Source organism: Bufo gargarizans, chromosome 11 (genome assembly GCF_014858855.1).
Source record: "Bufo gargarizans isolate SCDJY-AF-19 chromosome 11, ASM1485885v1, whole genome shotgun sequence".
NCBI classification, from domain to species: Eukaryota; Metazoa; Chordata; class Amphibia; order Anura; family Bufonidae; genus Bufo; species Bufo gargarizans.
The window spans coordinates 7,397,109-7,415,046 of record NC_058090.1 but is presented as its reverse complement, the minus strand read 5'-3'; the positions used below and the strand labels follow the sequence as shown (position 1 = coordinate 7,415,046).

Genomic DNA, 17,938 nt, shown 5'->3' with positions numbered 1-17,938 from the left:
GTTCATCTGAAGGGTTAGGTCATATGATATGTTTATAGAGCCGGTCGATACGGACGCAGCGATACCTAATATGTATATATTTTTTTCCCTATTTTTTACCGTTTCAGTTTATTTTTACTTAAAACTTTTAATTTTTTGGGGGGAAAACTTTATTTTTTCAACTTTTTTTTACTTAATTTTTTGTCCCACTTTGGGACTTCAACTTTTGGGGGTCTAATCCCTTTTACAATGCATTCCAATACTTCTGTATTGTAATGCATTGGTTGTATGAGTAATACTGTGTGTATTACTCATACAGCTCCCGGCCTGTGAGATCCAGGGGGCTGGATCTCACAGGTTCTTCACCGGAAGGCAGCGCAATGCCTTCCTTAGACATCGCACTGCCTTCCATGCCATCGGGTCCCTCCTACAGCCCGATGGCACCGCCGCCCGCTGCCCGCCGGATAAGGTAAAAGCCGCAAACTGCAGGTCTGAATTGACCTGCGGTTTGCGGCAATCGCCAACACGGGGGGGTCACGGGGTTGTGACAGGGTTTCAGCGGACATCCTGTTGAGATTAACCCCGCCGTGCCGCAATCGCGATTTAAACTTAGGACGTACCGATACGCCCTGAGTCCTTAAGGGGTTAAAATGGTTAACTTATACTGTTTATTACTGTTTAACTGCATTTTATATGTATGTTGTGATATATATCCAGTTCATTTGCACTGTATTTGCAAGCCTCTGTGGAAAGGGTTAATGAATACTGAAAGACTTTTGTGACTTTGAATAAGAAGCTGGTAATTTTCCACAGCTGCCATAGGGTTTAAAGAAGAACATGTTTTGGAGGGAAAAAGCCAGATGTGGTTTACCACCAAAATCAAACAGACTGACTTTGTGACTGTCTGGTTTAGGGTACTTTCACACTTGCGGCAGGACGGATCCGACAGGCTGTTCACCCTGTCGGATCCGTCCTGCGGCTATTTCGACGTGCCGCCGGACCGCCGCTCCGTCCCCATTGACTATAATGGGGACGGGGGCGGAGCTCCGGCGCAGCACGGCGGTGCATGGAGAAAGGGCGCCGGACTAAAATTACTGCATGTCAGGCTTTTTAGTCCGGCGGCTTTCTCCGTGCACCGCCGTGCTGCGCCGGAGCTCTGCCCCGTCCCCATTATAGTCAATGGGGACGGAGCGGCGGTCCTGCGGCACGGCGAAATAGCCGCAGGACGGATCCGACATGGTGAACAGCCTGTCGGATCCGTCCTGCCGCAAGTGTGAAACTAGCCTAAGTTCTGTTGTTATCTCTGGAAACTTGTTTTTGTCTGGAAAAACTGCTGTGTCATTGCCATTGAGTATCACTGAAGCTCTAATGTAAGTGTAAAAGAAACAGAAAATGTAACATTGTATCTGTTTGTGCTGAGTTTCTCCACTCCACCCCTCCCACTAGAAGGTTCCAGTCTAGTTAGAAATGGTAATATAAGGAGAGCAGTCAGAGCCTCAGACCATGGGTCACCAGCCCTGTGATCAAAGAGCCATCCAGACTACTGAGCTACAGACTGTGGACCTCCAGCCTTTGCTTTGGCTGGGGTACCTGCCTTCTGAGAGAGAGAGAGGGACAGCTAGCTCAGGCCTTTCCTCAGCATAAAAACCCTTCTTCTCCCAGGGAGGAGACTGGAGAAGCCAGCCCTAAGCCTCACCTGTATTGTTTTGTACCTGAATTCCTCCAGTAAGCACATTGGTTACTGCAGACCCTGACTCTCTAGACTTAATTCCCATTGGAGTGCACCACACCATCACTTCCAGAGAGCAGCAAGTGGTGACACCTCGACGGTGTCCGGGGGACCCAGCATAGCATTGGTGCCTTCAACCCGGCCACTGCACATCAGACCAGAGAATCTTGTTTCTCGCTGTCTAAAAACCATTTAAGTGTCTTTTTAACAAACTCCAGGTGGCTTTCATGTGTCTTCTACTGAGATTGGTGGAGGCTGCAGTGATGGTTGACCTTCTGGAAGTTTCTCTCATCTGCACACAGGATCTTTGGAGCTCAGCTAGCATGACCATTGGATTCTTGGTCACCTCTATTACCAAGGCTCTTCTCCCTGCTCTAGGTAGAGTTCTGGTTGTTCCAAACTTCTAATATTTAAGAATTATGGATGCCACTGTACTTTTGGGAACTTTCATTGCTGAAGACATTTTTTCCTATTTCCAGACCTGAACCTTCACAAAATCCTCTCTCTCAGCTCTACAGGCAGTTCTCCTCATGGCTTGGTTTTCACTCTGATATGCATTGTCTGCTGTGAGATCTTATATAGACAGGGCTGTGAGTCTCTAAATCATATCCAATCCACTGCATTTAACACAGTTGGACTGCAATCAAGGTGTAGAAACATCTTAAAGATGATGTAGAGAAACGAGGCCCCAGAGCTAAATGTCAAATATCATAACAAAGGGTCTCCAAATACTTCTGCATAGTTTTTCTTTTTAAATATATCTGCAAAAATTCAGTTTATACTTTCGAGTGCAGAATGAAGGGGGGGGGGAGACTTGAATTTTTTGACTTTAGCAAAAGGCTGCAACATAACAAAATGTGAAAAAAAGGGAAAGGGTCTGAAGACTTTCTGAATGCATTGTATATACAGAGATGTTCTAGAATTCTGTATTTTCTCCAGTGACCACCCACAGTATTCCACTGACTAAGATGCCCATACACCTTCCATAGCTTTCAGCTGAATGCTCATTTGCAAAGTTGTGTCATGTTTTATGCTGGATATATTTGAGTCAGCTGCTGTTTTTCTCTGTGTCGATATTTACATGGATGATCAATAGCTGAACTTTTTATCAAGCAAAGAACCCTCAAGCGCTGGATCTCTGTTTGCTGCACTAAATATAAAAACCGGTTGCAAAGGTTAGAAAACCCTTCAAGCCATTGTTACCTTACTCCAAACATAGTCTCAACACATTCATAGAAATTATCTTTGGTATATTTTGGTGACATCAAGAATTTCTGCAAAAAAGCCAAAAAACAAAATGAAATCATAAGTAAAAGCCAGTATAAAAATAACAGATCAGACCTGTTCTTTCTAAAGATTCTCTTTAATGAGGATCAGGCACTGCTAGTCGTAAAGGGGACTGTAACCAGTTCTTGTGCCTGAGGTACACTGGTGCATAAAGAACTAGCTGTGTATACATTTGTGTATATGTACCATATGTACAGTGGGATGTGAAAGTTTGGGCAACCTTGTTAATCGTCATGATTTTCCTGTATAAATCGTTGGTTGTTACGATAAAAAATGTCAGTTAAATCTATCATATAGGAGACACACACAGTGATATTTGAGAAGTGAAATGAAGTTTATTGGATTTACAGAAAGTGCTATAATTGTTTAAACAGAATTAGGCCGGTGCAGACATGTGGGCTCTGCTGTTGTTGTCATTTTATTGATTCCAAAACCTTTAGAACTAATTATTGGAACTCAGATTGGCTTGGTAAGCTCAGTGACCCCTGACCTACATACACAGGTGAATCCAATTATGAGAAAGAGTATTTAAGGGGGTCAATTGTAAGTTTCCCTCCTCTTTTAATTTTCTCTGAAGAGTAGCAACATGGGGGTCTCCAAACAACTCTCAAATGACCCGAAGACAAAGATTGTTCACCATCATGGTTTAGGGGAAGGATACAGAAAGCTGTCTCAGAGATTTCCGCCGTCTGTCTCCACAGTTAGGAACATATTGAGGAAATGGAAGACCACAGGCTCAGTTCAAGTTAAGGCTCGAAGTGGCCGACCAAGAAAAATCTCGGATAGACAGAAGCGACGATTGGTGAGAACAGTCAGAGTCAACCCACAGACCAGCACCAAAGACCTACAACATCATCTTGCATGGAGTCACTGTGCATCGTTCAACCATTCGGCGCACTTTACACAAGGAGATGCTGTATGCGAGAGGGATGCAGAGGAAGCCTTTTCTCCGCCGCTTGAGGTGGGCTAAAGCACATTGGGACAAGCCAGCTTCATTTTGGAATAAGGTGCTGTGGACTGATGAAACTAAAATTGAGTTATTTGGCCATAACAAGGGGCGTTATGCATGGAGGAAAAAGAACACAGCATTCCAAGAAAAACACCTGCTACCTACAGTAAAATATGGTGGTGGTTCCATCATGCTGTGGGCTGTGGCCAGTGCAGAGACTGGGAATCTTGTCAAAGTTGAGGGACGCATGGATTCCACTCAGTATCAGCAGATTCTGGAGACCAATGTCCAGGAATCAGTGACAAAGCTGAAGCTGCGCCGGGGCTGGATCTTTCAACAAGACAACGACCCTAAACACTGCTCAAAATCCACTAAGGCATTTATGCAGAGGAACAAGTACAACGTTCTGGAATGGCCATCTCAGTCCCCAGACCTAAATATAATAGAAAATCTGTAGTGTGACTTAAAGAGAGCTGTCCATGCTTGGAAGCCACCAAACCTGAATGAACTAAAGATGTTTTGTAAAGAGGAATGGTCCAAAATACCTTCAACCAGAATCCAGACTCTCATTGGAACCTACAGGAAGCGTTTAGAGGCTGTAATTTCCGCAAAAGGAGGATCTACTAAATATTGATTTCATTTCTTTTTTGTGGTGGCCAAATTTATGCACCTGCCTAATTTTGTTTAAACAATTATAGCACTTTCTGTAAATCCAATAAACTTCATTTCACTTCTCAAATATCACTGTGTGTGTCTCCTATATGATATATTTAACTGACATTTTTTATCGTAACAACCAACAATTTATACAGGAAAATCATGACGATTAACAAGGTTGCCCAAACTTTCGCATCCCACTGTATATTATGCATTCAGAGATATTGTTGCCTTGTTAAAGAGCCTCTGTCAGCAGGATCAACCATATTAAAATAGGCATACTGCCTGGTAGGGTTGATCATGCTGATTAAAACGATACCCTTCTTTTGTCTGTATGTTAAACAGCTGCAGAGATTATCTCTGGGGATGGGGGGGGGGCAGACTACATCCTCGGAGGACTGCTTTTGTAATGCCCTTGTGCTCTAAACACTCCCCCGCCCCTTGATTGACAGGGCTAGACAACAAGCATGGTAAGGGCAGAAGAAGCACATGCAATCGGGCTTCTCATATCTTTGAAGAAACAATATATGCCTGTGAAGAAACCAGTAATGTGTATTAGCTTTCTAAGCATAGCAAACCATTATTGCCGACATGGTAGGGCTATATCCTAGAGGAAAGTGTTTTGCCTTCAATATATAGGGTCTCAGGTTTGAATCCCCAAAGAGATTTATAAATGTTTTCTTCTGTTAATTTTTTCTCCCTTATTAAACCCATTATAAGAGTCGATAGGAAATTAAAAATGGCCTGATGCAGGTAATGCACAGATATAGAATAATTTTTACTACTTTCCTGATACCTATACATAACACTCCCCATATCTAGTGCAAGATCTGTTTCTCAGTGTAAAGGCAAACTTTGAGAAGGAACTGAGTGGCACAGATATGAGAAGCATGATTGCATCTGCTGCTTCTTCCTACGCCATGCTTGATGTCTATCCTTGTCAATCAAGGGGAGGGGGAGAGTGCAGAGCACAGGAGTGTTAGCAGTGCTCCAAGGACTCAGTCCAGCCCCCTGGCACTTGAATTTGCTCATTTGCCCGTTTGCTTCATTTGCATATGAAGTAAAAAGATGATGTTTAATATACAGGCAAAAGAAGGCTATCTTTTTAATCAGCATGATCAACCCAACCAGGCAGTATGCCTGATTTAATAGGATGGATCCTGCTGACAGGTGCTCTTTAATGGCAAACCACGATGATATACTCTATATGAGGCAGATCAATGAGCGGCACAATGCAGTTACCTGTAGGAGAATACAAGACTATAGTGGAATATACATATACAGTATGATTGGTTACTTACCTTAACCGCTTCCGGACTGGCAACAAAGACTATTGTAGTGCTTGACAAATTAACACGTACCACTGGACCGTACTTCTCAACCCTAGAAAATAAATGTTATCATGACAATACAGAAACCTGTGCGGATTCATGTGATTACCTAACACTAGCAGCAGATTCAGACATCCCCTTTTATCATGAATCTGCCCCAGAAATCAGCAGATTGCTGCAGTTCTGGCCTCTCAGAACAGGGAGATTGCAGCTGGCTTCAGATTCTGCTGTAACGTTACCCGGTGGCCGGTTTCCCAGTTTAGGAAGCCCATGTCCATACACCCTGTTAGGGAATTTGGAGTTATTAGAGGGGGTCCTGTTCAGAGGCAGTTACAGAGTGCCTCTGGCTCTGCAGGAACTGTCCTGTATTACCAGATAACTCATTGACTTGAATGCCCGGGGGGACAGTCCACAGACCCTACAGGGAAACGGACCGCCTGAGCCCTCTGCACTGCCGCTAGCCAGATACATAACGATCAGATGCTCTCTGTATAAATTAATGCTAGGAATAACAAGTACTTGTGCAACTAGCCGGGGGCCACATGTGACCTCCTATATTCATTATAATTGCTGTCCTTAGGACAGTGATACAAATGCCTAATGCCACAGGGCTCAATAGCCTATGGCTCTCTGCCCCACCATTCACTTTAGAGTGCAGTGATCCCCTGCAAAAGGGTTTTATGTGCATTCTACCCTAAAAAGTCGAAAATGTGTTTTATGATGTATCCATGCATTTTCCAGGAGTTAGTGGAGTCTAGAGCTAGGAAGCGAAGAGTAAGCAGCTTATTACAGCCCTGGAGTGAAAACCAGCCAGAGGGAAGCAAAATGCAGTGAAAAGGGACAAAAGTGATCTTTACACAACATTTCAGTGTTGAGAGCAGGTGTGTGTAGAAGCCCTGTAGAGATAACTTACCTAAAGGAAGCTCTACAGCAACCATGTTCAGGAAAATTAAGTCTTATGGTGCCTGGACATACTTTACTATAGAAGTTGCTAAAATATTACATTCTGCGGTGGACACTGTGGAAACATGAACTGTGATAACCTGTAAATAAGGTGCAAAGCATACTCTGACCTTGGGGTCCACCCTGTGATTGCATGGTACAAGAAAAGTGTTGCACTCCTATTTCTGGATGCCTGTGACCTTGTAAACACTGATTATAGCGCAATTCTTACCCAACTGATAAGAATATGGCTTAGAAAAGTGTTTATGAGGTCAGGAGATGAGAAATAAGAGCTACACATGAGCTGTCAGATGATGGTGATGATTTTAGGGAAATTATGTCTTATGTAATCTGGACATACATTTCTATGGAAGTTGCTAAAAGATCCACATTTCGCGGTGGACACTGTTGAATGTCTTATGGTGTCTGGACATACTTTACTAGGGAAGTTGCTAAAAGATCCACATTCCGCAGTGGACACTGTGGAAACATGAACTGTGAGTACGACAACCTGTAAAAAAGGTGCAAGGCATAGTCTGACCTTGGGGTCCACCCTGTGGTTGCATGGTACAAGAGAAGTGTTGCACCCCTATTTCTGGATGCTCATGACCTCATAAACACTGATTATAGAGCAATTCTTACCAAACTGATAAGAATATGGCTTAGATAAGTGTTTATAAGGTCAGGCTATGAAAGATAAGAGCTATACATGAGCTGTCAGATGATGGGATTCAAAGAAAACAGAAAATGAGAGCTTGCGAACAGACTTATTTTTAACCCCTGTATCTCAGAAATGGTTGAAGATTTTTAATAAAGACAAATTGAAAAAAAATTATTCTAATGTTTCATTTCCTCTGTGGTTCTGATAGGAAACTGAACACTTACTGCCAGGCTTTCTTTGATCACTGGTGGTCACATAAAGATACTCTGTGATCATCTTTCTATGTAGATCCAATCCCTTTAGCAAACACCTATGTTTGACTCCACATAGAAATTCAAACCAGTAACATTAAATAATATATTATAGTTGCCAGCCATTAATTATGGCCAGTAATTGTCTGGTGACTACTTACCATTCCAGGAAGGTGTCATACATGATCAAATTATTGCTCATCAGCTTCCTTATTGTGGGTGAGTGTCCGAAGAAAAAACTGCAGAATAAACACAGTCTACATTGTACTATATGTAGCGAATTGTTTCCTTCGAGCTGTTATAGGGGGTCGATTGGACACGGCTACAGGTAGAATTACATGTGGTGATTGTGTGGCACTTTGGCTTTTCTTGCCATGTCATGCTTGTTAATAGCTCTACATGTATGGAGCAGATTCTTTTTAACATTGTGTGCGGCGGACGGTGAGAGTCGCTGCAACCAGGAGGATGAGTTTTACTGTTGTAAAAAACTGGAATAACTGAAAAATAATGACTTTGAAACTGAGCGGCCCTGTTACACCCAATGTATATACAATGACAGTACTGGAGCACTACGATCACAAGGGTAAAACTCTCATTCTTAGTAACCATTCTGTGTATGGGATATAAGACTGCCAGGGGGCTTCTGTAAATAAAGTTTAACCACCTCAGCCCCCGCTAGCTGAAACCCCCTTAATGACCAGGCCACTTTTTACACTTCTGCACTACACTATTTCACCGTTTATTGCTCGGTCATGCAACTTACCACCCAAATGAATTTTACCTCTTTTTCTTCTCACTAATAGAGCTTTCATTTGGTGGTATTTCATTGCTGCTGACATTTTAACTTTTTTTGTTATTAATCGAAATTTAACAACATTTTTGCAAAAAAATTACATTTTTCACTTTCAGTTGTAAAATTTTTCAAAAAAACGACATCTATATATACATTTTTCTCTAAATTTATTGTTCTACATGTCTTTGATAAAAAAAAAATGGTTTGGGTAAAAGTTATAGCGTTTACAAACTATGGTACAAAAATGTGAATTTCCGCTTTTTGAAGCAGCTCTGACTTTCTGAGCACCTGTCATGTTTCCTGAGGTTCTACAATGCCCAGACAGTAGAAAACCCCCACAAATGACCCCATTTCGGAAAGTAGACACCCTAAGGTATTCGCTGATGGGCATAGTGAGTTCATAGAACTTTTTATTTTTTGTCACAAGTTAGCGGAAAATGATTTTTTATTTTCTTTCCTTACAAAGTCTCATATTCCACTAACTTGTGACAAAAAATAAAAACTTCCATGAACTCACTATGCCCATCACGAAATACCTTGGGGTGTCTTCTTTCCAAAATGGGGTCACTTGTGGGGTAGTTATACTGCCCTGGCTTTTTAGGGGCCCTAATGTGTGAGAAGTAGTTTGAAATCAAAATGTGTAAAAAATGACCTGTGAAATCCGAAAGGTGCTCTTTGGAATATGTGCCCCTTTGCCCACCTTGGCTGCAATAAAGTGTCACACATCTGGTATCGCCGTACTCAGGAGAAGTTGGGCAATGTGTTTTGGGGTGTCATTTTACATATACCCATGTCTGCAATACTTTTAACTTTTAAATGACAGACCGCTGAAATCAACTCATCTGTCTCTACTTTATGCTGCCGTTAGTATGGGCAGCATAAAGTTGATGACATGTTCCCTTTAAGGCTGAGTTCCCATCACCGTTTAGCTTTCCGTTCTCCTGATCTGTCAGAAAAAGAGAAAATTTAAAAACAGGATTAGGGATGAATGAACTTGTGCTTTCAAGTTCGGCGTACAAGGTTCGGGTTCAGGTTATGGATTCCGCTATCACGGACCATAACTTATGTTCCGTCTTAGCGGAATCCATAACAGAATTCCTAGATAACCCGAACTTCGTTCGCCAAACTTGTAAACACAAGTTCTCTCAACACTAAACAGGATCCTGTGAAAAAAACAAATCCTGTTGCATCATTTGGCATCCGTTTGAGTCATTTCCGTCTGAGATTCATCTGTTTTGATAGAAAAAAGTACTGCATGCAGGACTTTTTTTTCTGTCAAAAAAAAAAAATCACGCTCAGATTGCTAAATGCATCTCCGTCTCGTCAGTGTAGTGCTCCACTACTGTCATTATATATACGTTGGATGTAACAGGTCCGCTCAATTTCTGCGGTCCTTTTTTTCTTCAATTATTCTCAGACTGGCCGACAGAAGTACAGGAGAATCCCCCGGTGGGCCCCTGGGCAAAGTGGGCCCCTAGTCTCCCACCCCCTGCACAAGTGGCACATTACACATTAGCCATACTGCACTACATACATATATTCAAATGTACAGTACCTCCACAAGCCTATGTTCATATAAAAAACTTGTTAGATTATTTATTATATTTGAATGTATCCGTACGGTGGGCCCCCAAAATACATTTTACTGGTGGGCCCTAGGTACCCCAGTCCGACACTGTTCTGACGGATCAGAAGAATGGAAAGCTAAATGGTGATGAACTAATACTTGTATAATGAAACATTCCGTCACCTTCTAATATACTGTATGTTTCAGTAACCCAACACAATCTCTGCTTGCTGTCAGTTTATATGAGCAGTCTTATTTACATTCCGAAGCTAAAACCCAATACAGTGCTAATACTTCTCACAGCTGAGTTCTGCTGCTGTGTTGTGGAGAAAGACAGACAGAGATAGCTCCTAGTCCTGGTATAGTAAATCAGTGCATGTGCTCCACTTACAGAGATCTTATGTGGCAGAGGAGCTGGTGGTCCCCCAGATAAAGGGTCCGGTGTGATTATGAGCTCTTCACCCCCTATTGCTACTCCATTAGAGGTGGGGATTTAACTACATGAAACATCTGAACCCCTCAAACTTTCTTTCCAGCAGAACTGCAAGCCATTGGTGTGTGCAGCGTAACATTGTCTCTCTGTCTACCCCCTCCTCGCTCCTTACCTGTCTCTGGGAGGACCAGGGATGTGGTCATACTTCATATGCTTGTAGTAGATGTATCCACAGTAAAGAAGGAAACAGAAGACAACCAGGATCAGGAGCAGAATAAGAGCTGCGGTCATAAAAGCCCATAGCCCCATGTCTTCTTGTATCAGCACAGGTCAGAGGATGCTGCTTGTGACATCTACTGTGACACAAAGCAAGAAGCAGGCTGCATAAAAAGTCACAGCGTCCCTCCTCCAGGAGCACAAGGAGGCGCATCTTACATACTTGGTCTGATGCTCCAGGCATGGAGAAAACCCCCTCAGGAACTCACTTTGTATGAGAGTCAAATACTATAGACTGGCACCTGCTGGAGGAAGATTTCACCAATTTACACAGTTCACTGCTCATCATAATTTCTCTTTTAACATTTGCAGTTGCAGCTGGTATTTTTACCACTCTGAACATCAGTGAGGAAATCACAGGGGAAGCTTCACAATATGTGTGTCACGGTCCCTCAGGTGACTGATGTCAGGAAATCAAGGAGATTGGCTGAGCGAGGAGGAATCTAACAGCCTCCTTGATTTCTCTTGATTCAGTGTTGATAGGGTTAATAACCACTTCCATTCTCTAAGCTGTTGCTCAGTGGTCATCACTTCCTCCATTTATAGTCTCACTTCACCCTTCTGACTCTGCGGTAGATATCTTCATTTGGGTTTGGCTGAGCTGGTGTGAGGTCGTCTCTGGTGTTCCTGTTCTTCCATCTCTACAGAAGTTAAGTGTCGCGTTTGTTTGTATTTGTTATATTCCCTGTTTGTATTTGGGCCTGAGACAGAGACTTCCATTCGTCCATCTGGGGAGAAATGGGTTGTCTCTGGTCCTAACCTTTTTCAGGGCCTTATAGGGATATAAAGGCCTAGGTATCCTGCTTATGAATAGTCCTACTTTCAAGGTCTATTCATATTGATAGGTAGTCACGGCCTGGATTAGGGTTGTCTAGGAGGTGACCTGTTTCTTCCCTAGTTTCCAGGCCCAGTTACTGTTCCTCTTCCCTCCTGTATTCAGTGTGGAGTTCCCCCTTACAATGATCGTGTGGCTCCCCCAAAAATGTCTGCATTCCAGGATTTAATTTGAAAATGTATAGGACAGGAAAACTGGACATAAATTATCTTAACTACAAGTGATGTAGGTGATGGGTAGTAGTGGAGCAGAGAACGGGCAGAGCAGACATAGGAGAGTGCAAAAAAGGAGCAGGGAGTAGTGAGGAGGCACAGGGGATTTCAAGACAGGTGGGCATGGATGGGATGGCACAGAAGGCTGAAATGTTACTACTGAAGAAAGAGAGCAGCATGAAGGGATCAAGGAGAAGAGTCATGGGTGCTGGAGCACACTTTATAAAGAAAGGGTAGATGGAGGGAAGGTGGGGACACAATATATCTGTAGGATCTGTCGTGCTGGTGGTACTCTACTGTTGGGGTAAAGTATAATTTAGGAATACTCTACCCAGGATTTACTTTACATTCTTTTATATGAGTTGATGAGAGAAACTACATCTGCTAATTAGCCCGAACTGCTTTTATTCAAATCAAGACTGGCCTTTTCTATTTCAACGAACACAGTGCGAGCAAATCAGTGGGGGGTTAATTTCATTCTGATGGGTTGTCAATGTGATATGAAGGGGCCGATGCCAGAAGAGGTGACAACCGGGCACTCTTCCAAGGTAAGTACAGCCCCAGGGCTCTTAATGCTAAGGTCATATGTGGCAGATCATTTTTATTGTGGAATCGGCTGCAAATCCATGTCAATTCCGCAAAGAATCCGTGAAATCTGCTTGTGTTACACGCAGATGCTGTCACTGATTTGGTCGTGGATTCACAGCTGATCTCACTCCACTGCTTTGCAAAATATGAAGTCCATGGGAAGATCTGCAGCTTTTCTGCACAGGACTGAACATGCTCTGATCTTCATGCATAATTTTTCTATTGCATGAGGATGCGGCAAATTCTCAATCCAACCATTCCCCACTCAGCCTTACTGCTAAAGGCATAAGTGGATGGACACACGTGTAAACCTCAGGGCTACATTTATGATTTGGAGTTGTTAACAGGTTATAAATAAATATTTTTGTGTTTTATAAGTCATACACGTTACATACAGTACCAAACCTACATTCAGTATTTCTTTAGACCTTAATCTGTACAATATTAACAACTTTCCTTATATAAAGTCGTAATACACTTTTATAGGCTCAGTCGTTAAGTTGACTTCTGATGTCTTCATTATTGATTACTTTATTATTATTTTCTGGATTTGTGCTCTGCTCGGGGTCTCAGTCTGCAGATCACACCATCCATAGGACGCAGGGTCCCGGTGTCCAAGATCCTGAAGCTCTGTCCTTCCACCAGCTCAAACTCAAATCTCTGCAGGAGCTTGGCCATGATGACCTTTGCCTCCATCTGTACAGAGAGAACGCAGACATGACATGGGGCAGGTTGTCACATTTGTACATCACTAGATTATAAAATGCATTTCTTCCCAATGATAACACTTTGGTGACCTCCTTCCTCTGAGATTCTAGATGTGGAGTCTCCTCCATTTCTGGCACTTAGGATCTTGTCCTAACATAATGATATAAATCCCCAAATATTAGTTGTATTGAGCTCCAGGATATCATTCCCTCTTCCTGATACAGATCACCCAGATAGGATTATTTTTTATATAAATAAATAAATGGGTTAGAAGAGCTCTTAGCCCTCATGTTCTTGCTTGCCACTAGCTGTCATTGGAAAATTCCAAAGCAAAAATTGAAAAGAGCCCTGTATAGGTCAGCCATCGGTACTCCGGCTGAAGAAGCTACCCAGCAGGCACACTTGCTCGGCTGTTGTCAGAAGTGCATGGAGCGTGCTTGGAATTTCACAACAGGTGCAGTGCTGGAGGTTGCCTATCCTGGTATAGGAGATTTCATATATACAGGTGAAACTCGAAAAATTTGAATATTGTGCAAAGTTCATATATTTCAGTAATGCAACTTAAAAGGTGAAACTAACATATGAGACTCATTACAGGCAAAGCGAGATATTTCAAGCCTTTATTTGTTATAATTTGGATGATTTTGGCTGACAGCTTATGAAACCCCAAAGTCCCAATTTTGAGGTCCCCTTTGCTCAGTGGATATTGATTAATTAGCTGACTAGAGGGTGACACTTTGAGCCTAGAACATTAAACTTTTTCACAAAATTCTAATTTTAAGCTGCATTAATGCAATTCCTTTTAATTTGCATTACTGAAATAAATGGACTTTTGCACAATATTCAAATTTTTGGGAGTTTCACCTGTAGTGTATATGGGGTTTGTGTGCCCAGAACATTCTTTCATTCTTTGGTTGTGCCAGCATTACGTGTTATTTTAATATAATTCAGTGTGAGAAACGAGTGACTTTTGTCATTTATTTTCTGCAACAAAAATTCTCCAATTGTGAGATATTCTCTTTAATTCATGGCAGAAAGAGGGGTTTTAAATATGGCGCCCGTTTGCAGGCGCAGCAGGCACCATAGCCGCTGGGTATTTGCTGATTGATCGCAGACATGTAACCCTCTAGATGCTGTGGTCAAACGTGTTATAAATGGTGTTGGGAACGCCCCACCTTGCGGTGATCGGGGGAGCCATTCCTTCGCTGTGAGGCACTGGGTCTCTCTGAAGATTACTGGCCCTTCCTGAGGGTTGAGATGTGTGTGCACCGCCTGTGGACTACTTTCCATGGTGCTGGTGTTCCCCTCTCAAGACCTGAGGATTAGCTGGACATACTTACCTATATCCTGGTTGTGTGTCCTTGTAGCCTCTAAGGCAGTTGTTGGTGCCATTTTTGTTTCCTACAGGCTGGATGGCTGGCCGGAGATCACCGCAGTGCCAACTGGCATCCCTTCTCTACCTGGAGGTAGTTTGTCGATCTGGCTATAAAATGAAGGGAGTTTACGCCCATTTTTTTCAGGTCATGGAGCTCCATCTAGTGTAATTGTTGGATTACTGTACTAGTCTCCCTGCACTATCCTACTTTGTAATCTCCAACTGGCCTACTTGTCTGCATGAGTCCAAAATGGTGAAATATGAGAATAGTGCTGCCAGAGACTCTAGCCATTCATCAAAGCCTCAACCGTCCAAAGTAGAACTAAATACATTTGTACGCAAACTTTCCCCCACAGATCTCACTACCATGTTTAAATAATCTCAAAATGGCACATCTCAGCCACAAGTTCCTACACCAGGAGGTTCCTCACTCCTGCTTTATACCCTCAATTAGATTCCTCCTCCCAGCGTTCAACCCTCTCACATAAACACTCTCTTTGCACTCCACAACTGGAGGATGTTTGGAGATGCTTTTTCCTCTCCACAAGCGATTACAGTCATTTTTTTGGCCCCTAATTGGACCTATCAGCACTTGGATTCTTTTTCATCCCCAGTCCTTATCTCCAATACTGCTCTAACTTCAACATCAGCACGCGGGTCTTCTCCGATCATTTCTCCCATCAGTCTTCAATTTCACTTAACGGATTTCCCTTGTAGAGATCACTGCTAGGGAGTATACAAACTTATTCTTTGTTCCCCTTCCAATGTGCGTATAAGGTTAATTTCACAGAGTTTTTCTCCCTTAGGCTGATTTCACACTTATTTGGTCAGTTATTTCCATCAGTTATTGTGAGCCAAAACCAGTAGTGAAGCCTCCACAGACATAAGGTATAATGGAAAGATCTGCTCCTGTTCTGTGTTTTTGACGCACCCCTGGTTTTGGCTCACAATCACTGACCAAATAAGGGTGGGTTCACATCAGCGTTTTGGATTCCGTTTTTGTTTTCTGTTATAACGGAAAATACCGGAATCCATAAGACGGAAGTTGCTGTGCCTTTTCATAGGTAAATGCATTGATATCAAATTATTGTAGTCAAGATGAATGTTCATTGCCTTTAAGAGCCATGCTCGAATATGACAAAGTAAAAACGGAAGCCTTTAACCGCCTCCGGACCGCCTAACGCAGATCTGCGGTCCGGAGGCGGCAGCTGTGCGCTCAACGACGCATCGGCGCGTCATCTCGCGATAGCCGAGATTTCCTGTGAACGCGCGCACACAGGCGCGCGCGTTCACTAGGGCTGTCGAATATAATCGATGCAGCGATGCATCGCGATTCGACCCCCGGCGATTCTGCATCGATGCGGTTGCTTTAAATAATCGATGCATGTTGATGACGTCAGCGTCGCGTCCGCCGTGCAGCCGAGTCGGAAAAAAGTTTTTGGGCGCCTTCTTTCCCGCCTCCCGCTGACGTGTCAGAGGGGGTGGCCACAACATTGAGTGAGCCAGGTCTGACTGAGTGAGGAGGAGCCGGAGGCGTGGTTTCCGCGCATCTCCGGCTCCCAGTCAGACACTCAGAAGCAGGCGGCAGTGCGGTGGCTGGCGGCGAGGTGAGTTTTGTCACCTATGTAATATCTACCTCCAAAGCGCCTGCCACCTACACAGCATATACACCTACCGCCTGCCACCTACACAGCTCATATTGCCGCTTCTCATACCTTTGCCGCCCGCGCCATGTTTCTTCTTTATTTTTTCCGGTTGTGTCTCTTCTTATTCTTCCCCTCCGTCTACAGTGGACGGAACTTTAGGTTCCGGGTCTATGAAAGGCGGTCAAACAGCGGCCCCTAGTGGCCAGTCTGGGAATGTCTACATTTATCTCACACTATTCAGGAGATTGCTCCCAGCAGGAGGTGATCCACACTGACAACTCTCAGCTAAGGGCAGGGATCTGAAACTGCTGGGGTGTCAGATTTAGGCTACTTTCACACTAGCGTTCGATCGGATCAGTTCTGAACGGATCCGCTCATATTAATGCAGACGGTGGCTCCGTTCAGAACGGATCCGTCTGCATTATAACTTAGAAAAATTTTCTAAGTGTGAAAGTAGCCTGAGCGGATCCGTTCAGACTTTACATTGAAAGTCAATGGGGGACGGATCCGCTTGAAGATTGAGCCATATGGTGTCATCTTAAAGCGGATCTGTCCCCATTGACTTCCATTATAAGTCGGAACTGATCCGCTCGCCTCCGCACGGCCAGGCGGACACCCGAACGCTGCTTGCAGCGTTCAGGTGTCCGCTCACTGAGCGGAGCGGAGGCTGAGCGCTGGCAGGCGGATGCATTCTCAGTGGATCCGCCTCCACTGAGAATGCATTAGGGCCAGACGGCTGCGTTCAGGGCCGCTTGTGAGCCCCTTCAAACGGAGCTCACAAGCAGACACCTGAACGCAGGTGTGAAAGTAGCCTTACTGACAGTTACTGATCCTGCACCATCAGAGCCCCTTCACACGTGTATCAGTCCCTACTGAGAGGATGGTTATTGTGGATACAATGTAGCATACACAGGATCTATCAACCTGAAACCTCCAGGACTAACATACTGATGGTCTCTCAGGTTCTTTCACACTTGCGTTTTTCTTTTCCGGCATAGAGTTCCGTCCTAGGAGCTCAATACCGGAAAAGAACTGACCAGTTTTATCCTAATGCATTCTGAATGGAGAGCAATCCGTTCAGGAGGCATCAGTTCAGTCCCTCTTACGTTTTTTGACCGGAGAGAATACCGCAGCATGCTACAGTTTTCTCTCCTGCCAAAAATCCTGAACACTTGCCGGATCCAGCTTTAAACTTATATTGAAATGTATTAGTGCCAGATCCGGCATTAAAATTGCTGCATTGACGGATCCGTTCTTCCGATCTGCGCATGCGCAGACCTTTAAATCGGTGAAAAAAATAAACACCGGATCCGTTTTTCCAGATGACACCGGAGAGACAGATCCGGTATTTCAATGCATTTCTCAGACGGATCCGCCTGACAATAGATGCAAATAAATATTTTTGTGCAATTTCTGACTGATTGAATTAATTTTTTGATGTAAAATTGAAAAACAAGGGGACTTGGGTAATAATCTTGATGCATCGTGATGCATCGCCGAATCGAATCGTGGACTTGATAATCGTAATCGCATCGAATCGTGAGACGAGTGAAGATGCGCAGCCCTAGCGTTCACAGGAACTGAAGGTAAGCGAGTGGATCTCCAGCCTGCCAGCGGCGATCGTTCGCTGGCAGGCTGGAGATGTGATTTTTTTAACCCCTAACAGGTATATTAGACGCTGTTTTGATAACAGCGTCTAATATACCTGCTACCTGGTCC

General features: G+C 43.6%; 1 protein-coding gene across 1 annotated transcript in view; it reads right to left on the bottom strand.

Annotated features, from left to right (window-relative positions):
- Positions 1-10,924, bottom strand: part of LOC122921989 (cholesterol 24-hydroxylase-like) — a 33,290-nt gene extending 22,366 nt beyond the window's left edge. Inside the window, exons 1-4 of the mRNA XM_044272368.1 lie at positions 10,752-10,924; positions 7,948-8,025; positions 5,903-5,984; positions 2,912-2,982 (exon numbers count right to left, since the gene is read on the bottom strand). Of these exons, the coding sequence (XP_044128303.1) occupies positions 2,912-2,982; positions 5,903-5,984; positions 7,948-8,025; positions 10,752-10,888 (368 nt within the window). The 5' untranslated portion in view covers positions 10,889-10,924. The remainder of the gene's footprint in view (positions 1-2,911; positions 2,983-5,902; positions 5,985-7,947; positions 8,026-10,751) is intronic.
- Between the last annotated feature and the right edge of the window lie 7,014 nt (positions 10,925-17,938).